This window comes from Phoca vitulina, unplaced genomic scaffold, assembly GCF_004348235.1.
Source record: "Phoca vitulina isolate PV1807 unplaced genomic scaffold, GSC_HSeal_1.0 scaffold17, whole genome shotgun sequence".
NCBI classification, from domain to species: Eukaryota; Metazoa; Chordata; class Mammalia; order Carnivora; family Phocidae; genus Phoca; species Phoca vitulina.
The window spans coordinates 32129748-32144605 of NW_022589720.1; the positions used below are offsets into that span (position 1 = coordinate 32129748).

Below are 14858 nucleotides of genomic sequence, written 5' to 3' on the forward strand. Positions count from 1 at the left end.
GGTGAGTGTGAGGGAAGGGCAGAGGGAGAGGGAGAGAAGGAGACAGAGAATCTCAAGCAGGCTCCATGCCCAGCTCGGAGCCTGACCCGGGGCTCCATCTCATGACCCTGAGATCACAACCCTGAGATCATGACCTGCGCTGAAATCAAGAGTCAGGAGCTCAATCGTCTGAGCCAGCCAGGAGTCCCTAAGCATGGCCTTCTTTTAGGCCCCCCCCCCTTTTTTTTTCTTGTTTATGGAATAAAATTTTCACTTCTATTTCACATACAAATATTTTTGCGATTAGAATGTCATTTCCACTAAGTGGCTGAACAACAGTAGAGTCCTTGAACTGGCTTACTTCTCTTTTGGTTATGCTCAAAGGCCAAATAAGGTATGTTAAAGAACAAAATTTCAACAAGTATATTTAAAGATCTAATTGGCTTTATTCAAAGATTCATGGATCAGGCAGCATCCTGTCTGACAAATAAAAAGGTTGTGCAAAATGGAAGGCTTTTATAGGCAGAAGTGGTACAGGATGAGAGAGTTATTAGCAAAAGAAAAATGACTCTATTTGGGGCCTGTTGTTTCTTTTTAATGGGTGTTAGCAAACATATTTGCATCTCATTAGCAGGAGTTGGTACACTGCATATAAATGTGTTCTAATTGGCAGGCAAGCGATTAAAAATATTTTTAAAATAACTCTGAATACCTTTAGGGTTGATGAACCCTGTGAGTGCATCAAAAGAGCCCTTCTTCCCATCCTCTGTGATCATAAAGCTTGAACTTCACCCATCTTTCGCTTCCTGGCTTTGAAGGCATTTGCATTTGCTGCCCATGTTTAAAGTCTCAAAATTAGTATTTGACTGCTCCTGAAAATTGGACTCCTAAACAGAAATATGTCTATGTAATGTCTGTGTGATTCAGACAGATGTAATACTATTGACAAGAATTCCTAAAGGAAAGTTAACTTAGTATGGTAGAGTACTGGAATGAGCATCGGGAGCCTTGGATTCTAGTCCTTGTTTTGCTACTAATGAGTTGGTAACCTCAGGAAAGCCTCTTAACTTCAGTGAGACTTCCCTCAACTCCCTAACCCATTCTGCTATCATTCTACCCAATTTTGCTCAAGTCAGAACCTGAGGACCATCTTTGGTGTCTTTCTCTGATCAATTACATTCAAACTATCAGCAAGTCCTAATGATTCTACCTCCAAGTCCTAATGATTCTACCTTGAATCTAGCTACTTCTCTCCATATTTTCTACCACAATCCCAGTCTGTGCTTTGAGAGAGGAAGTGGCCATGTGCCTGAGGCCATTCACTTTTCCAATTTTATCACCAGTGTCCTGCACAACCCGAAGATCCCACGGATTTCTCTTTCCCGCAGTAGTGGTCCCTGCCTGTGTCTAGCCCCGACTCTTGGCCTCTCTCTAGCTGATGTGCAAGATCAGCATGTGCTCCCAGGAAGAGAGGCAGAAGCTTAGCTCACCTCTGTAAGATTTCCTTCTCTGAAACATTATCCTCTTTGGTCCTTGTTATTTCTACAGTCCTTTTATGCCTCAATATATGATTTTTAAGTGTGTTCGGTTTTTCTTTTGGTTTTCAGCAGCGTATTGGTCTCCAACCTCCTTGAAAGTAGAAGTCAAATGAGCCTCCTTTTTTGGAGAAGCTCCAGACTCTTTCTCAGCTCACCTCCAGGCTCTCACCTCACCTCTTTACACGGGCGTTCACACTGTCTGCTCTTTTCTCCCTAAGACTTCACGTGTCCTTGGCTTCTTAAAGCTTCTCAGTTCTCGTCGAGGTCTGTAATAACTTATTTATTAGTAATTCATAATTTAGCTTTTGTCCCTTTCATAATAATCTATGCTCCATGAGAATCAGAATCATGTTTGTCCCTAATAATGCTTTTAGTAAGCTCTCAACTGAATGAATAAATAAGTACTGAAATGAATTAGTGAATGAATAATTCAAAAAAGAAAATTGGGCTTTGTTCTCTTAGGGAAATTATTTACTTAGTTTTTTTTGTCCTTGGTAGATGACTCCCAAATTTATGCCTCTAATCCAATATTTTCTTTATCTCTCTTATGCTTTTATTTTAAACAATTAAATATATTTTGATCACTCGCTGTGCAAATAGCTCTGTGCCAATTATTTTGAGGCACATTAAGGTTTTTAACATAGCTCCTTTCCTCATGTATATTGTGATCAATTTTAGTAGACATAATTAGTAAAGCTTATAATATCCTTTAGATAAGATGCTTAAGCATACAGTAAATGCTTAGTAAATGTTAAATATATTATTACTACCTCTGCTGTTGTTGTTATTTAAACAAGCACCCCAGGTCAGGAATACTTAAAGTGCCTTCTGGGAACTGATTTGGGCTGGTTTTCATGGGACAAGGAGCCTATGACAGATGTGTATGAACTTTGTCACTAATTTCATTGCTTAATTTAGCCTACTTTTTTTAGTTGTTGTAGCAGGACTTTGTGGATGAAGGAAGCAATTTGTTGATTTACACTCTGGTGCCAGCTCCTCATCTTCTAGAAACCACAATAAATAACTGACAGACACTTAGTGTGGCACTCTGTGAGGCGATTTCGGTGCAGGTGGCCGTGGCACCATCTCGGGGATCTTGGGATCCACTGCCTACCCTTTCCCGTGGCACATTCTTCTCTCTCTCACGCCAGTCTGTCAGGACTCTTGTTTTTCTCTCTTTATTTTTCCTCCATTTCTCACTGTTCAAGAGCAGTAAACAGTCTCGATATAATGGGTAGGAGTGAAACACTTCACTTAACCAGTAGCTGTGGATTTCCGCAATTCCTGAGCTTGCAGCTAAAGTGCGGTCGACCAAGCTGGAGGACGTGGGCACCGTGTCTAAAGGAGCAAATGTGCAGGAAAAGTGCAGGTGGCCATGTGGTCTGATTGTACGGGCACGAGCCTGGGAATGGTACGGACGCTTTCAAGCCCATAGCAGCAAAGCGGTGACGGACAGGGTCTGGACTAGGGCCAGTGTTCAAGGACTCAGAGCGAGCACTATGATTCCTTGCCTCAGCTCCGATCTGAAACTGTTCACCTGATTGGGTTTTTATTGAGTGTGTGCTATCATCTAAGTTCTGGAGATTCTAGTTTAGTAGGTCTGGTTGGAACTTAGGAATTAATATTTTATTTTATTAAATGTTTTAAAGTTTGAGTATAGATGACACACACAGTTATATTAGTTTCAGGTATGTAACAGTGATTTAACATCTCTCTACATTATGCTGTGCTTAGCACAAGCGTACCTATTACAATATCTGGGAATCAATATTTTTAAAAAGATATCCACGTTTGGGAATCACTACCAGGGAATCTCTTATTGTTTCAACAATGTATGTCTCCACCATCTGAAGGAGGTGTCATTACTTTATTCCTTTATGCTTCCGTGTGTATTTCCTGAGAACAGAGACATTCCCTCCCATCACTACTTTGGTTGTTGATCGCTGCATAACCAACCAGCCCCAACTTCATGGTATAAAATAACCGCCACTGTGTCTTGCTTACGGCTTCTGTGGGTCAGGAATTTGGAGCGAGAACAATGGAGATGGCTTGCCTCTGTTTTATGCTGTCTGAAGCCTCAAGTGGGAAGACTCAACATTCTTTATTCATGTCTGGTGTCTGGACCGGGATATATCAAATCTGGGCTCAGTTGTAACTGTTGCCCAGGGTCCCTCTACGTGGACTCTTCACGTGTCATGGGTTTCCTCACAGGATGGTGGCCTTAGCATCATCGGCTTCTATCACGGCAGGTCAGGGCACTAAGAGGAACTGTTTTTGTGAATCAAGTAAAAGCTTCAAGCTTTCTTTTAGGGCAGTCTCAGAAGGCACATAATGTCACTTTTGCTCTACTTCATTAGTGGAAGCAGTCAGAAGCCTGCCAGAATTCAGGGGTATGAAATTAGAACCAACATCCCAATGGAAGAATGTCAGATAAGATGCAGCCATCTTTATAATTTCCACAATAACCAGAGTATAATTAGAAAATCAACAAATCTAGGATCGATACAGCTCAGCCTGCTCCTGGGTTCTTAAGTTAGTCTGGCCAGGTGTGACATCTGTCTGCCTTTTACAAGGTGTATGAAATTTGGCAAGTAACTCTGGTTTCTGATCCTTAATTTCCTCATCTCTAAATGAGGCCAATAACACCTATGTCTCTTAGAGTTTCTGGGAAGACTAAATAAAAATAGGTTGATGAGTCTGGCACCTACTAGTGGCTTAATAAGCTTTAGGTCTCCCTTTCCCCTCAGAGAATTAAACATGACATCAGGTGCTCAATAGGTCTACAATTAATTATTGTTAACTTGGGAAGCTTTAGAGGTGATTTTGGGTTTTTAAGAAATAATGACGAGATTCATTATGAACTTAAATTGTCGCCTTACTAGGTTCCATTTCTGAAGGTTCATCTTTCCTTTGTTAGATGCACACTAAGTATATTCAACTAAGAGAGGATACATTCCTTTTAAAAAAAAACAAACAAGTTTTAATCATTTTAAAATAAAAACCTATGCTACCAATCTATCAATATCACTAAAGTACAAACCTCAAGAACATGATTAATTTCTGAATCAGGATACCTTTGGCTAAAGGTAGCAGAAAACCCAACTCAAGTCACAAAACAGCTTAAACAGTAGAGAAAATTTATTGTTTTATAACAAGAAGACCAGAAGCATGGACACTCCCTAGTTAGGTAATTCAATGGCTCAATGATTTCACAAAGGATCCACAAATGGTTCTTTCTATGTCTCTACTGGCGCCTCTTCCGTACGTTGGCCGAGACTACAAATGAAAATCCACTCATGGTGCCCAGATGGCTACAGTAGTTCCAAGCATCATGTTCAGACATGGCAACCTTCAGAAGAGACCATTTCTTCCTGTGAGCTCCTGAAGCGTGGGCCACTCCTTCTCTGAAACCCTGTGGAAGATGCTCCTTCATCAGCCTTGCATCACCTGCACGTGTCTAAACCTCATGGGATGGGAAAGCGAGCCCCAGTGACAGACTTACACCAAGTGTGGTATACTTTTTGGGTCTGGTGTTAGGACTAGAACCAGCCTTTTCTGAAATACTGGCTGTTGGCAGGGGGCTGAGTAGATTTTTGTGGGGAGAGGAACAATAAATAATACCTGCTACTATATACTAGTTAGATTTTAAGATATGTCCAAGCATTGGAAATTGGAATGAAGGGTCCATTTTTGTATATCTGCATCATTAGTAAATGCTTGAGGTTATTTAGCATGCAGTTTTGATAAGCAATTGGTGTGAAATATAATAGGAATGATTTGGTAATCAAGATATATAAAGCAGATTTAATTAACTTTGAATAGCTCTTTAAAATAGTAAATGTTTCAAAAAACTAATTACCATTTCGAAGATTCTAAAAAATTTCCCCAAATATAGTAAGGAGTTTCTTATAAGAGTATTCACCATTTTTGCATTTATATTTCTTTTTAGTCCTAGCAGGTAAACTCTCTATAAAAGAACGGATTTTCTTTGTAACTTTTTCTCCTAATCAATTTCTCTATAAAATGATGGATGCAATTAAGAATGTATTTAAGAACTAAATATCATCACTCCCCTTTCCTAATTTTAGTTTGTTTCTGTATTTTTCCCCAAGCAAAATAGTAATAATAGGCTATGTTCAAAGCCATAGTAATTCCTACTTGCCCAGCTATTTACTACTAATTACCATAGTGATTTCTATTTGCCTTCTATGGCACATAGAAAACTGAATGTTCTGGAATGCAATTTAGGGGGTGAAAGAGATCAGCTTCTAATGTCCTCATGTCATTTGTTACAGTTAATATCAGACAGGTAAGCTAGGTAATGAAGTAACAAACACCCCTCACTCTCCAATCTCAGGTAAGTTTATATTTTGCTCATGCCACATACCCATAGAAGTTTGATGAAGTATAGAAGACGCTGCTCATGTTAATGACTCAAGCACTCAGGCTGATGGAGCAGCCACCATTTCAAATGTGCCACAGGGAAAGGGGAGCTCTCGGGGGGGAATGGCAGCAATTACATGTTTTGTCCAGAAGCTACACAGGGCACCAATTATATAGCACCCCAACCCATGGGGATCAGGTAGTATGATCCTACCATGTCCCTAGGAGATGGAGAGCCTGCAACACTGGCGAGCAGTAATTCTGAAAACTGCAAAGATGTACCAGTGTGTATCACTGCCTTTCACAAGAAGGGAAGACATGCCCCAAGGCAACAATTAGTTTTCAGTTATAAACAAAATGGAAATGCTTCAGTTAGGGTGGTACTCTATATCCTGGCCTTGTTACCAATACAGCTTCATGAAAGACAACCAATTCTGGTCTTGAGGCTTTACCCTCATGTTAAGGATAACATTTTTAGGTTTTCCAAATCTCTACTATGTCACTGCATACTAGGAGGGTGGATCAAGCGAGTAATCCGTGGAGTCTACTTCTAGCTACCCAGTCTAATTTCCTCTTCACATTCTATTCCTGGGTCTTCTGTTCACAATGCTTTGATATCGTAGATTGTTGGGTTTTCAACTACAAACACCAGGCCATCTCCATTTATTTGGCATGAAGTGTGATTCATTCTAAAGAGAACCAAAACCTTTATCACTGATGTTGATGATCATAGTCATGCCTGCATGAGCACAGTGAACAAGCACCTATCATGAGCTTAGTCAGATATGGAGTCTGAATACTCCAGCCATTTCTCTTTTCTGAGCACTCTAAGGAAACCAGTGGCTCCTTGGTAAATCAGGCTTCATGGCAAGATTGGCAACAGAAGAAATGACTCATATGATAGGAAATAAAGGGTGAAGTTCAGCCACTCTTTTCCACTGGTGTTTAATAATAATAATAATATCACCCAAGTAGTTAAACACACATTTCATTCTAGACTCTTTAATAGTTGTTTTATGTGTGTGTGTGTGTGTGTGTAAACTACAGTGAGTTGTCTGTTATTGTCCCTATTTTCACATGAAGATACTGAGTCTCAGAGGTTTGTCCAAGTTCAAGTGGCTACTCGGTGTCTCCAACTGTTATCAGACTTTGAAAAGTTAGGCCTGACTTTATTTTATTAACTTTCCAGTTTTTTTAATTCCATAAAGATGTTATCTGTACCTGTAACTTTTTAGTACTAACTCATTGCTTTCTATTTTGTATAATACTGGTGTAAGTATACCTTTAAAATCTTCCCAGTCTACTGTAAGTACCTCCAAAAATCTCTGCATGATTGCTGACCTAAGTCTCAGGAGTAGAAAATGTTTGTGAGTGAATGAGCGAATGAATGAATGAATGCATGTGAGGCTCACATGTCTAGCTGAAAGCCAACACCCGCCTCCTATGGGCAAGTCCAGACGTGTGGCGCTGGCTCAAACTCCAAAGCCCGTTTGCCACCAGGATGTCTACACAAACAGAATTAACTATCTTTTCACCTAAGTAGAAGAGAAAATTTTTAGAATGACTTTCATGCCCAATTATAAAAGAAAATACATGCTGGTTGTAGAAGATCTAGAAAATGCAGAAAAATGTAAATAAGAAAATAAAAATAACTCCATATTCTAGAGGTTTGTTTTCCCAATCACTGTTTTTAAAGACACAATTTATATAGCTGGAATCATATGTAGTATTGTAGCCCTGTTTGTCACTTTCCAGTATGTCCTTTAAAATCTTTTTCAAAAGATACTTGTCTGTGGTCTCAGGCTGTTCCATCCTATGGAGGGGCCATAATTTATTATTAGACATTTAGGCGCTGTCATTTTTTGCTATTATAAATAATGTTGTTATGAACATCTTTCTATATAAATCTTTGTGAGCACGACCATCTGTCCATTGGAGTCCCTTGATTGGTGACACATACCTGTGCTAACTGACATTCGACACGGGGAACTGAAGCTGTGCTCTATAACCTGTCAAGAAGACAAATAGGGTAACAGTGGCCTGTCTCACTTTTATAAAATGACATGGATACAACTATAATTTTGCAGGCCATTTGTTTGGTTAGAAGCTTGATGCCTCATTGATTCCATACGCAATGTATTCCAAAAGAATGAAGGTGACCTTAGAGACAGCCAGCCGTTTAGAATCCAATTAATCAAGCTTCAGGATATTTGGTGCCCAACACCAACCAGAGACATCATGATCCATCAGATGCTTGTGACTCAGAATTAGAATTTAGAAAGGGCTGTGGATTAGGTCTAGCTCGTGGGTGCTCTTCTGGAAAGAACAGAAGAGCTCAGTCTTTAAAACTAAAGGAATGTCCATTGCGGGAGGCTTTTGTAAAAAAGAGGAAAAAAGTAACATATTCTCAAATTTAGTGAACTTTACTGACGACTGTCAAAAGGGGAAATCTTTAGTTAAGCTTGAATGTCACCCCACCAGAGGAGTGGAGTTTTAAAATCACAGTCTTAGAATTCTGCTTCCAGGACATCTGAGAGATATAGCATGTCAATTTATAAAGTTCTTTAAACTGGGGTTTTATTTATTTTGTCAATTTCTTGCAGAATCAACAAAAATTAAAATCCAAATATATAAAAAAAGGACCCAGTTAGGTTTCCAGTTATGGAAGCTACAAGCATGAATGCTTAGTATTCATCTCCAATAGTCTAAGAGGATAAGCTTTTACCTTTGATCAGGAATTTATTTAATCTTCTAGGACAGTGTTGGACATTCTAGGTCCAAATTCCAGGTATTTAATATGCTTCAGTTTTACTCTCTGCTTCATGATGACAATTTAATCTCCAGCTCTTAACATTGTACTAAATTGCTATATTAATATTAATATCAGAGTGTGAAAAATTCAACTGGTAAATGGTATGCAAATTAGTCTAATGCAAACTTTAGTGCACTCAAAAAATCCTTTGAAACAAAGGTAACTAAAGTGGTAAAAAGATCAACTAATCATCATTAAAGGGAAGATTGTTACAAGTAAAAGTAACATACTTCAAAGCAAACATGACTGATTTTAATCAAGCTGGTACAAACCTTTGATTATATTGTGGGGTGTAAACAGAAAACATTCCACCCCAGTCACGGTGCTATGGGTTGAATTGTATCTGCAAAAAAAAAAAGATATGTAGAAATCCGAGCCTCTGGTAGCTGCGAATGTGACCATATTTAGAGAAATATGGTCTTTGCAGATGTAATCCAATGAAGATGAGTTTGTTAGAGTGGGCTTCACCCAGCATGATTGCTGTCCTCAGAAGACAATACAAATTTGGGCAGATGGAAATGCACAGAAGGAAGACAATGAAGACAGCCTTGTCCTGATGGGAGGCAGGAACTGGAGTGATGTGCCTTCAAGCCAAGGAACACCAAGGATTTCTGGCAAACACCAACAGCCAGAAGAGGCAAGGAAGAATTCTCTCCTCTGGGTTTCAGAGGGAACATGGCCCTACTGACACAGTGATTTCAGATTTCTGGCCTCTGGAACTGTGAGACAACTTATTTCTCTTGTTTTATGTCACCCAGTTTGTGGTACTTTGTTACGGCAGCCCTAGCAGACTAATACTCCTAGCTTTCACTTCGCTCTGCCAAATTCCATTTTTCTTTTTCTCTTGCCTTAATTAAATATGGGAAAGATCACATAGATTTCTGGTCAGTTTCTATTTTTAAAAGTTAGTCCAGTTTAAGTCTCCAATCTCCTATCCAATTGACATCTCACCTCCTTCCCTGTCTCCAGTCAGCCAGGCTCTCGCGTCAGAGGGCTTGGGGTGGGGAAGGCAGGCGGGTTGCTCTGGCACCTTTCCAACCCCTCCTAGAGGTGATAGGGAGAGGCAGGTCTCATTCTGGGACATGCCCTCCATTTGCTGGGGCTGGGTCTCTGGTGCTGGAAGCAAGGAAGTGGACTAGGATAAATGGCAAGGGTTGTTTGCTGTAACAGTCAATGATGGGGTGTCACCTTTCACTCGTTCTTTCTAAGTCTGGTTCTGTGTTAAGGCAACCTCTATGTTTCCTTTGTTTGGTGTTTTGCTTTACTCCTACCTGCTCAGGTCCCCAGAACTTCCCATGAGCTAGAGTCCACCATGTCTCCTTTTGGTGCTTTCCACAGAATCGTGTCCAAGATGCAGGATGGCCTCAGAGTGACTGTCTTTCCTCTTCTCTGTGTCCTTCCTGAGGATCCACGAGAACCACCAACATCCTCTAATCTCTATGTCTTGGGACTCCGATGGAGAAACCGAGTCATGCCCTCTGTGAAAATGGTGAGGGCCTCTATCAACAACATCCTGCCTTCAGCACCCTCTAGACAGGAAGTGGTCTCATGCTCAGGAAGGGAGAACCCTCCACACCCACCCTCATCAGGATGCACACCTCCTAGAGACTCCTCCTGCAACCTGCTCACAGGCATCAGCTCGAAGACTGCACAAGTATCCCACCAGCCAGCCAGGGGCAGCACCCGTATACTTGTTGCTGGTGCCCCACACCCTACAGAAGATTCTCCCGGGGTTTCAGTTGCCTGGCTTTGGTGGATACTTTCTGCATCCTCCTCCTTCTCACTGAGGGGAGGGAAAGGACTTAGGCGGAGAATAGGACTCTCTCTATGAACACTGAACACTTGGCTGTGGATTCCCATGGCCTCCCTCCCTCTTCCCTTGGCCCCCCAGAAAGATGTGGGGCAGGGGTGAGATCTGGGGAGAGAAGCTCCAACTTGGTCCTGAGGAAAGATTCTTGATTCAGTTGAGGACATGGGAGTATTGAATGCCTCTTTGCTCTCAGATTTGAATTACTAACTGATCTCAAAACCTTAACCAGCCAATCTCCAAGCCTGTGAGTGGAAGGAGATTTCCTTCCTCTAAAACTCAATGGGATTCCCACCTAGTGGAAGGGGGCCGTGCCTCTTTGCCCTCACTCTTTGTCTTGGGAGTGCTGCAGGCATGATGCTGACAAGATGGCACCACTTTTGTGAGATGGGAGGGGATGGCATGACCGGAAAAGATGGGTTACTGACTCCTGGGAAAATAAAAATTCCCACTCAATTGCTGTTACACCAGGAAAATGTTTCTGTTCCTAGGTTTTTTTCCTTCCTCTTACTTCTCCTTTGATACTGCAAGATGTTTTAGATTTTGCTAACATGTTATGATGAATGAGATGGAGGAGGAGTGACATTTAATGTGTCCACACCTGATGAGGGTCCTGCAGGTGGCTGTGCGTCACGGCCCCCTTCTACTAAGTGGGATTCCATTGAGTTTTAGAGGAAGGAAATCTCCTTCCACTCACAGGCTTGGAGATTGGCTGGCTAAGGTTTTGAGATCAGTTAGTGAATCAAACAGAATGAGCTGTTGGATGACTCCATTTCTAAACTCTTTTCAAAATGTGACACTCCTGATGATCAGTACTACCTGGAAAGTTGTTAGAAATTCTCAGGCCCCGCCCCAGACCTACTGAACCAGAAACTGGGGGCAGCTTGCAGGCATGTGTATTAATTAGCAAGCACTCCAGGTGAGTCTGATGTACATCAGTATCGAGAACTGCTGTTCCAGAGATGCTCCTCTTCACCGATAAAATGGCACCCTAGCCTCTCTAAGAAATGAGTGTCTACTTGGTATGGCCTAACACAGAAGACATAATTTAATTTAAAAATTATTCCTTCACAATTTTCTGATGATTTTATTTTCCATCCATCACATACTTCAGCTCAAAAGCTTTGGGATATGCTTTAGCTGAGGCAAGGAGAATCTTTTTTCCTAAGAGTATGGAACTCCAGAAGTTTAGTAACTGCCTTAAGGGAGGCAATTTCCACTTGTTTCCAATCATCCTTGCTGTGATGTTTATTACTATGAAGGGTTTCCTGGCATAAGATGATGGGACTCACCTCTCCTTGCCTTATTTTCTCCATAGCAATTATCATCATCAAACATACTATATATTTTATATGCTTATTTTATTTTTTGAATGTCTTCCTCCACGTGAATGTGGGCTTCATGAAGGCAAAGGATTTTGTCTTTTTATTCACTGCTAATTCCCCAGCATCTTAAACAGTACTTGGCACATTGTAGACATTCAGAATTATCTGTTGAATGAGTGCATGAAGAAAGGATGGGTTTCAAGAATGTGTTTTACAAGTTGTTGTAGGTTTCTGTTTATTGATTAATTGAAGACAATTATGGTTTTTGTTCTTAATTCTATTTGTGAGAATGCTTAATATTATAGGCTTCATAAGGTCCTCAGAAGTCCCATCATTTTAGAGCAATGTGAACAGAAGAATTTACTGGATTGATGTAAAAGAGTTATTACCTGGGTGTACACTACAGAACCTCATGGGTTGGAACTGGATAGGAATGGCTAAGGCAGGAGAGGCAGGGTGAATAATTATATGAAAGTAACACAAAAGAATTCATGTCTAACCTCTGGCCACGCCAGTCTGCTGTTTATAGGAGGATGCCCTTTTGTAGGAATTATTTTTGGACAGTAAATCTGTTTATCAGTAATTGTTTTAGGCTGAACACCTGCCAGGATACAGTATTTCCACTTTCCTGTTGGCACATCGTATAGCTCCTACTTCACAGATGCTCGCTGTTTTCTCACTCGATCCCATTTTGACGCAGTAGAGTTGGCTTCCACCCTTGGAGCACTGGGGAGGCAACAGGCAGACACATTTGGAAACAGAGGCTGAAACGAGAGGGAGGCAGTGTGACTCACCACAGTACCTCGGGGTTTGATTTTACCTAGTTTGTCCCCAGAGCAGCAGGCACTTTGGTGGCAATGTATTAGAAAGCTGGAAAAAAGGCAATGACCCAAAAGATCCAACTGTGGTCGAATGGAGTCATCTGGATGGAAGATACTAGAATGCACTGGTAAGCCAGTAAAATTCAGCAGTTGGGCTGTCTCTGACACCTCCCTCTTACTCACTGCCCACATCCAATCAGTCACTATGTCCCGTCAATCCATTTCTGCAATGTCTTCTGTCTGTCCTTGCTGTTATTTCTCATTGGCACCACCCGAGAACATTTAGTTACCTTCTGTTGAGAAGATGCTATGAAGCCACATAATAAGCCAAGTGCTTTACGTGCTTTATTTCATTTAATCCTCATAACAAACATACAAACTCTATGTTATCATGCTCATTCTACACATGCGCTTATTAGTGAGGTTTAGTGATTGGCTCATGGTTCCACAATTAGTAAGTGGTAGAGGCAGGTTTTAGATCATAAATGACTCGTAGGCCTTAATTCTTTAACATAACTCTACACCACAGTTACTGATTTCTTTCTAGAATATTTCTGGGTGGGTGATTCTTTTAAGAGGCCTGGTTTCAAAACCACCCAGTCACTTCATAATTCATATAAATCTTGCATTCATGAAATCATTTTAAAATGATTACTTGAGATAAACTTACCAAAGCCAAGAATATTAAATAAATTTTGAGTAAAGGGATATGGGCTTGTTTATACACATACATATTTTAATCAAAGGTCAAGGTCCTCTACAGTTTGACTTCAAAATCCCTTTGCAATGTTGTCTTTGTCTGCTTTGTCTGCTTTCTCCATTCTAGGTAGAGTAAGCCCCTCTCTGCTTCCCAAACAGGACCTCAAGGATGTTCTAGTTTTTGTCCTCTTGCCCATGCTATCCCCTTCTTTTGCTACGCTGATGTGCTCCCTCCTACTTTCCCCCACATGTCCAGTTTCTATAGGTCTTACGTCCTCCATGAAGCATTTCATAGGAACTTATCCCCATACCAACTAAACTTTAACTAAAGTTTTAATTAAACTTTAATAGTGTAAATTTGTTAGTACTATATCTGACGTTTTTATACTTTCTTGTTAGTTAGCTTTTCATATATGGCTTTCTCTCAAGACCGTTATAAGTGGTTTGTTTGAGAGCTCATTCATCTCTATGTCCCATTTACCTCTTAAAGAGGTGCTCAATTAATTCAGCTTCATCAATTGATTTTTTTTTAAAGATTTTATTTATTTATTTGAGAGAGAGAGAATGAGAGAGAGAGAGAGCATGAGAGGAGGAAGGGTCAGAGGGAAAAGCAGACTCCCCGCTGAGGAGGGAGCCCGATGTGGGACTTGATCCCGGGACTCCAGGATCATGACCTGAGCCAAAGGCAGTTGCTTAACCAACTGAGCCACCCACGCACCTCATCAATTGATTTCAATTCTGAATTTGGGATATAGGTGTAAGTATTCAAAAAGAAATGTATTGATAGATCTGGGATAATTCTTGTTGCCAAAATATCTGAGTCAGACTGAGAATCAGCAATGATGTCATTAAGAAGTAGCTTCTTTAGGCAGATATCAGTTCTTTCCCATGTGTCTCAACCAATGGGAGAAAATAAGGAAAAGAAGTGGGGAGATACTCATAGGCATGTAGACTTCTGTCTTTGGTAGAAAACATCTCATGAAAGAGCATGCATTCCCTTGTAAGCCCTCTGTCAACAGCTAGAGAAGATGCTAGTTGTGGAAGGTCTTGCTCATTGTTGTAAACAACAGGGTTTAGTGAAGGACACAAGACTGTTCCACCTCTGGAGAGGATGTCCACTCCCGGGCTTTTGGAAAGGCCATGGTCACCATTCTTTTAGGATGGTTATGACTTAAATGCTCTTAGCAAGATTATTTTTAGACTACCAGCACCAAAAGGCCCTTCCCACCACCTCTACTAATGCATCCTTCAGCACTCAATTCTCATGCTACCATCCTTATGAAACCCTTCCAGGCCAGAAGATTTTTATCTCTCTCACAGTTCTTATTACATACTGGCTTGTATTAAAGTTATTCATGCAATTATCATGAAAAGTTACTCCTTCAGTTACTGTGAACAATTTGAAGGTACAAATCTCCTTTATCTTCAGAGTCTTCATCATACCTTGTACAGTGACTTCCACATCTTGGATACTAAATGGATGTGTGCTGAATA

The 14858-nt window shown here is 40.7% G+C and overlaps 1 protein-coding gene across 3 annotated transcripts in view; it reads right to left on the minus strand.

Annotated features, from left to right (window-relative positions):
* Positions 1–11544: 11544 nt before the first annotated feature.
* The window catches only part of C6 (complement C6), a 61738-nt gene continuing 58424 nt past the window's right edge, over positions 11545–14858 (minus strand). For 2 of the 3 annotated variants that reach the window (XM_032415190.1, XM_032415192.1), the window contains one exon: positions 11545–12608. In XM_032415190.1, coding sequence (XP_032271081.1) covers positions 12433–12608 — 176 coding nt within the window. In that variant the 3' untranslated portion in view covers positions 11545–12432. The remainder of the gene's footprint in view (positions 12609–14858) is intronic. The other variant, XM_032415191.1, reaches the window with a different exon arrangement.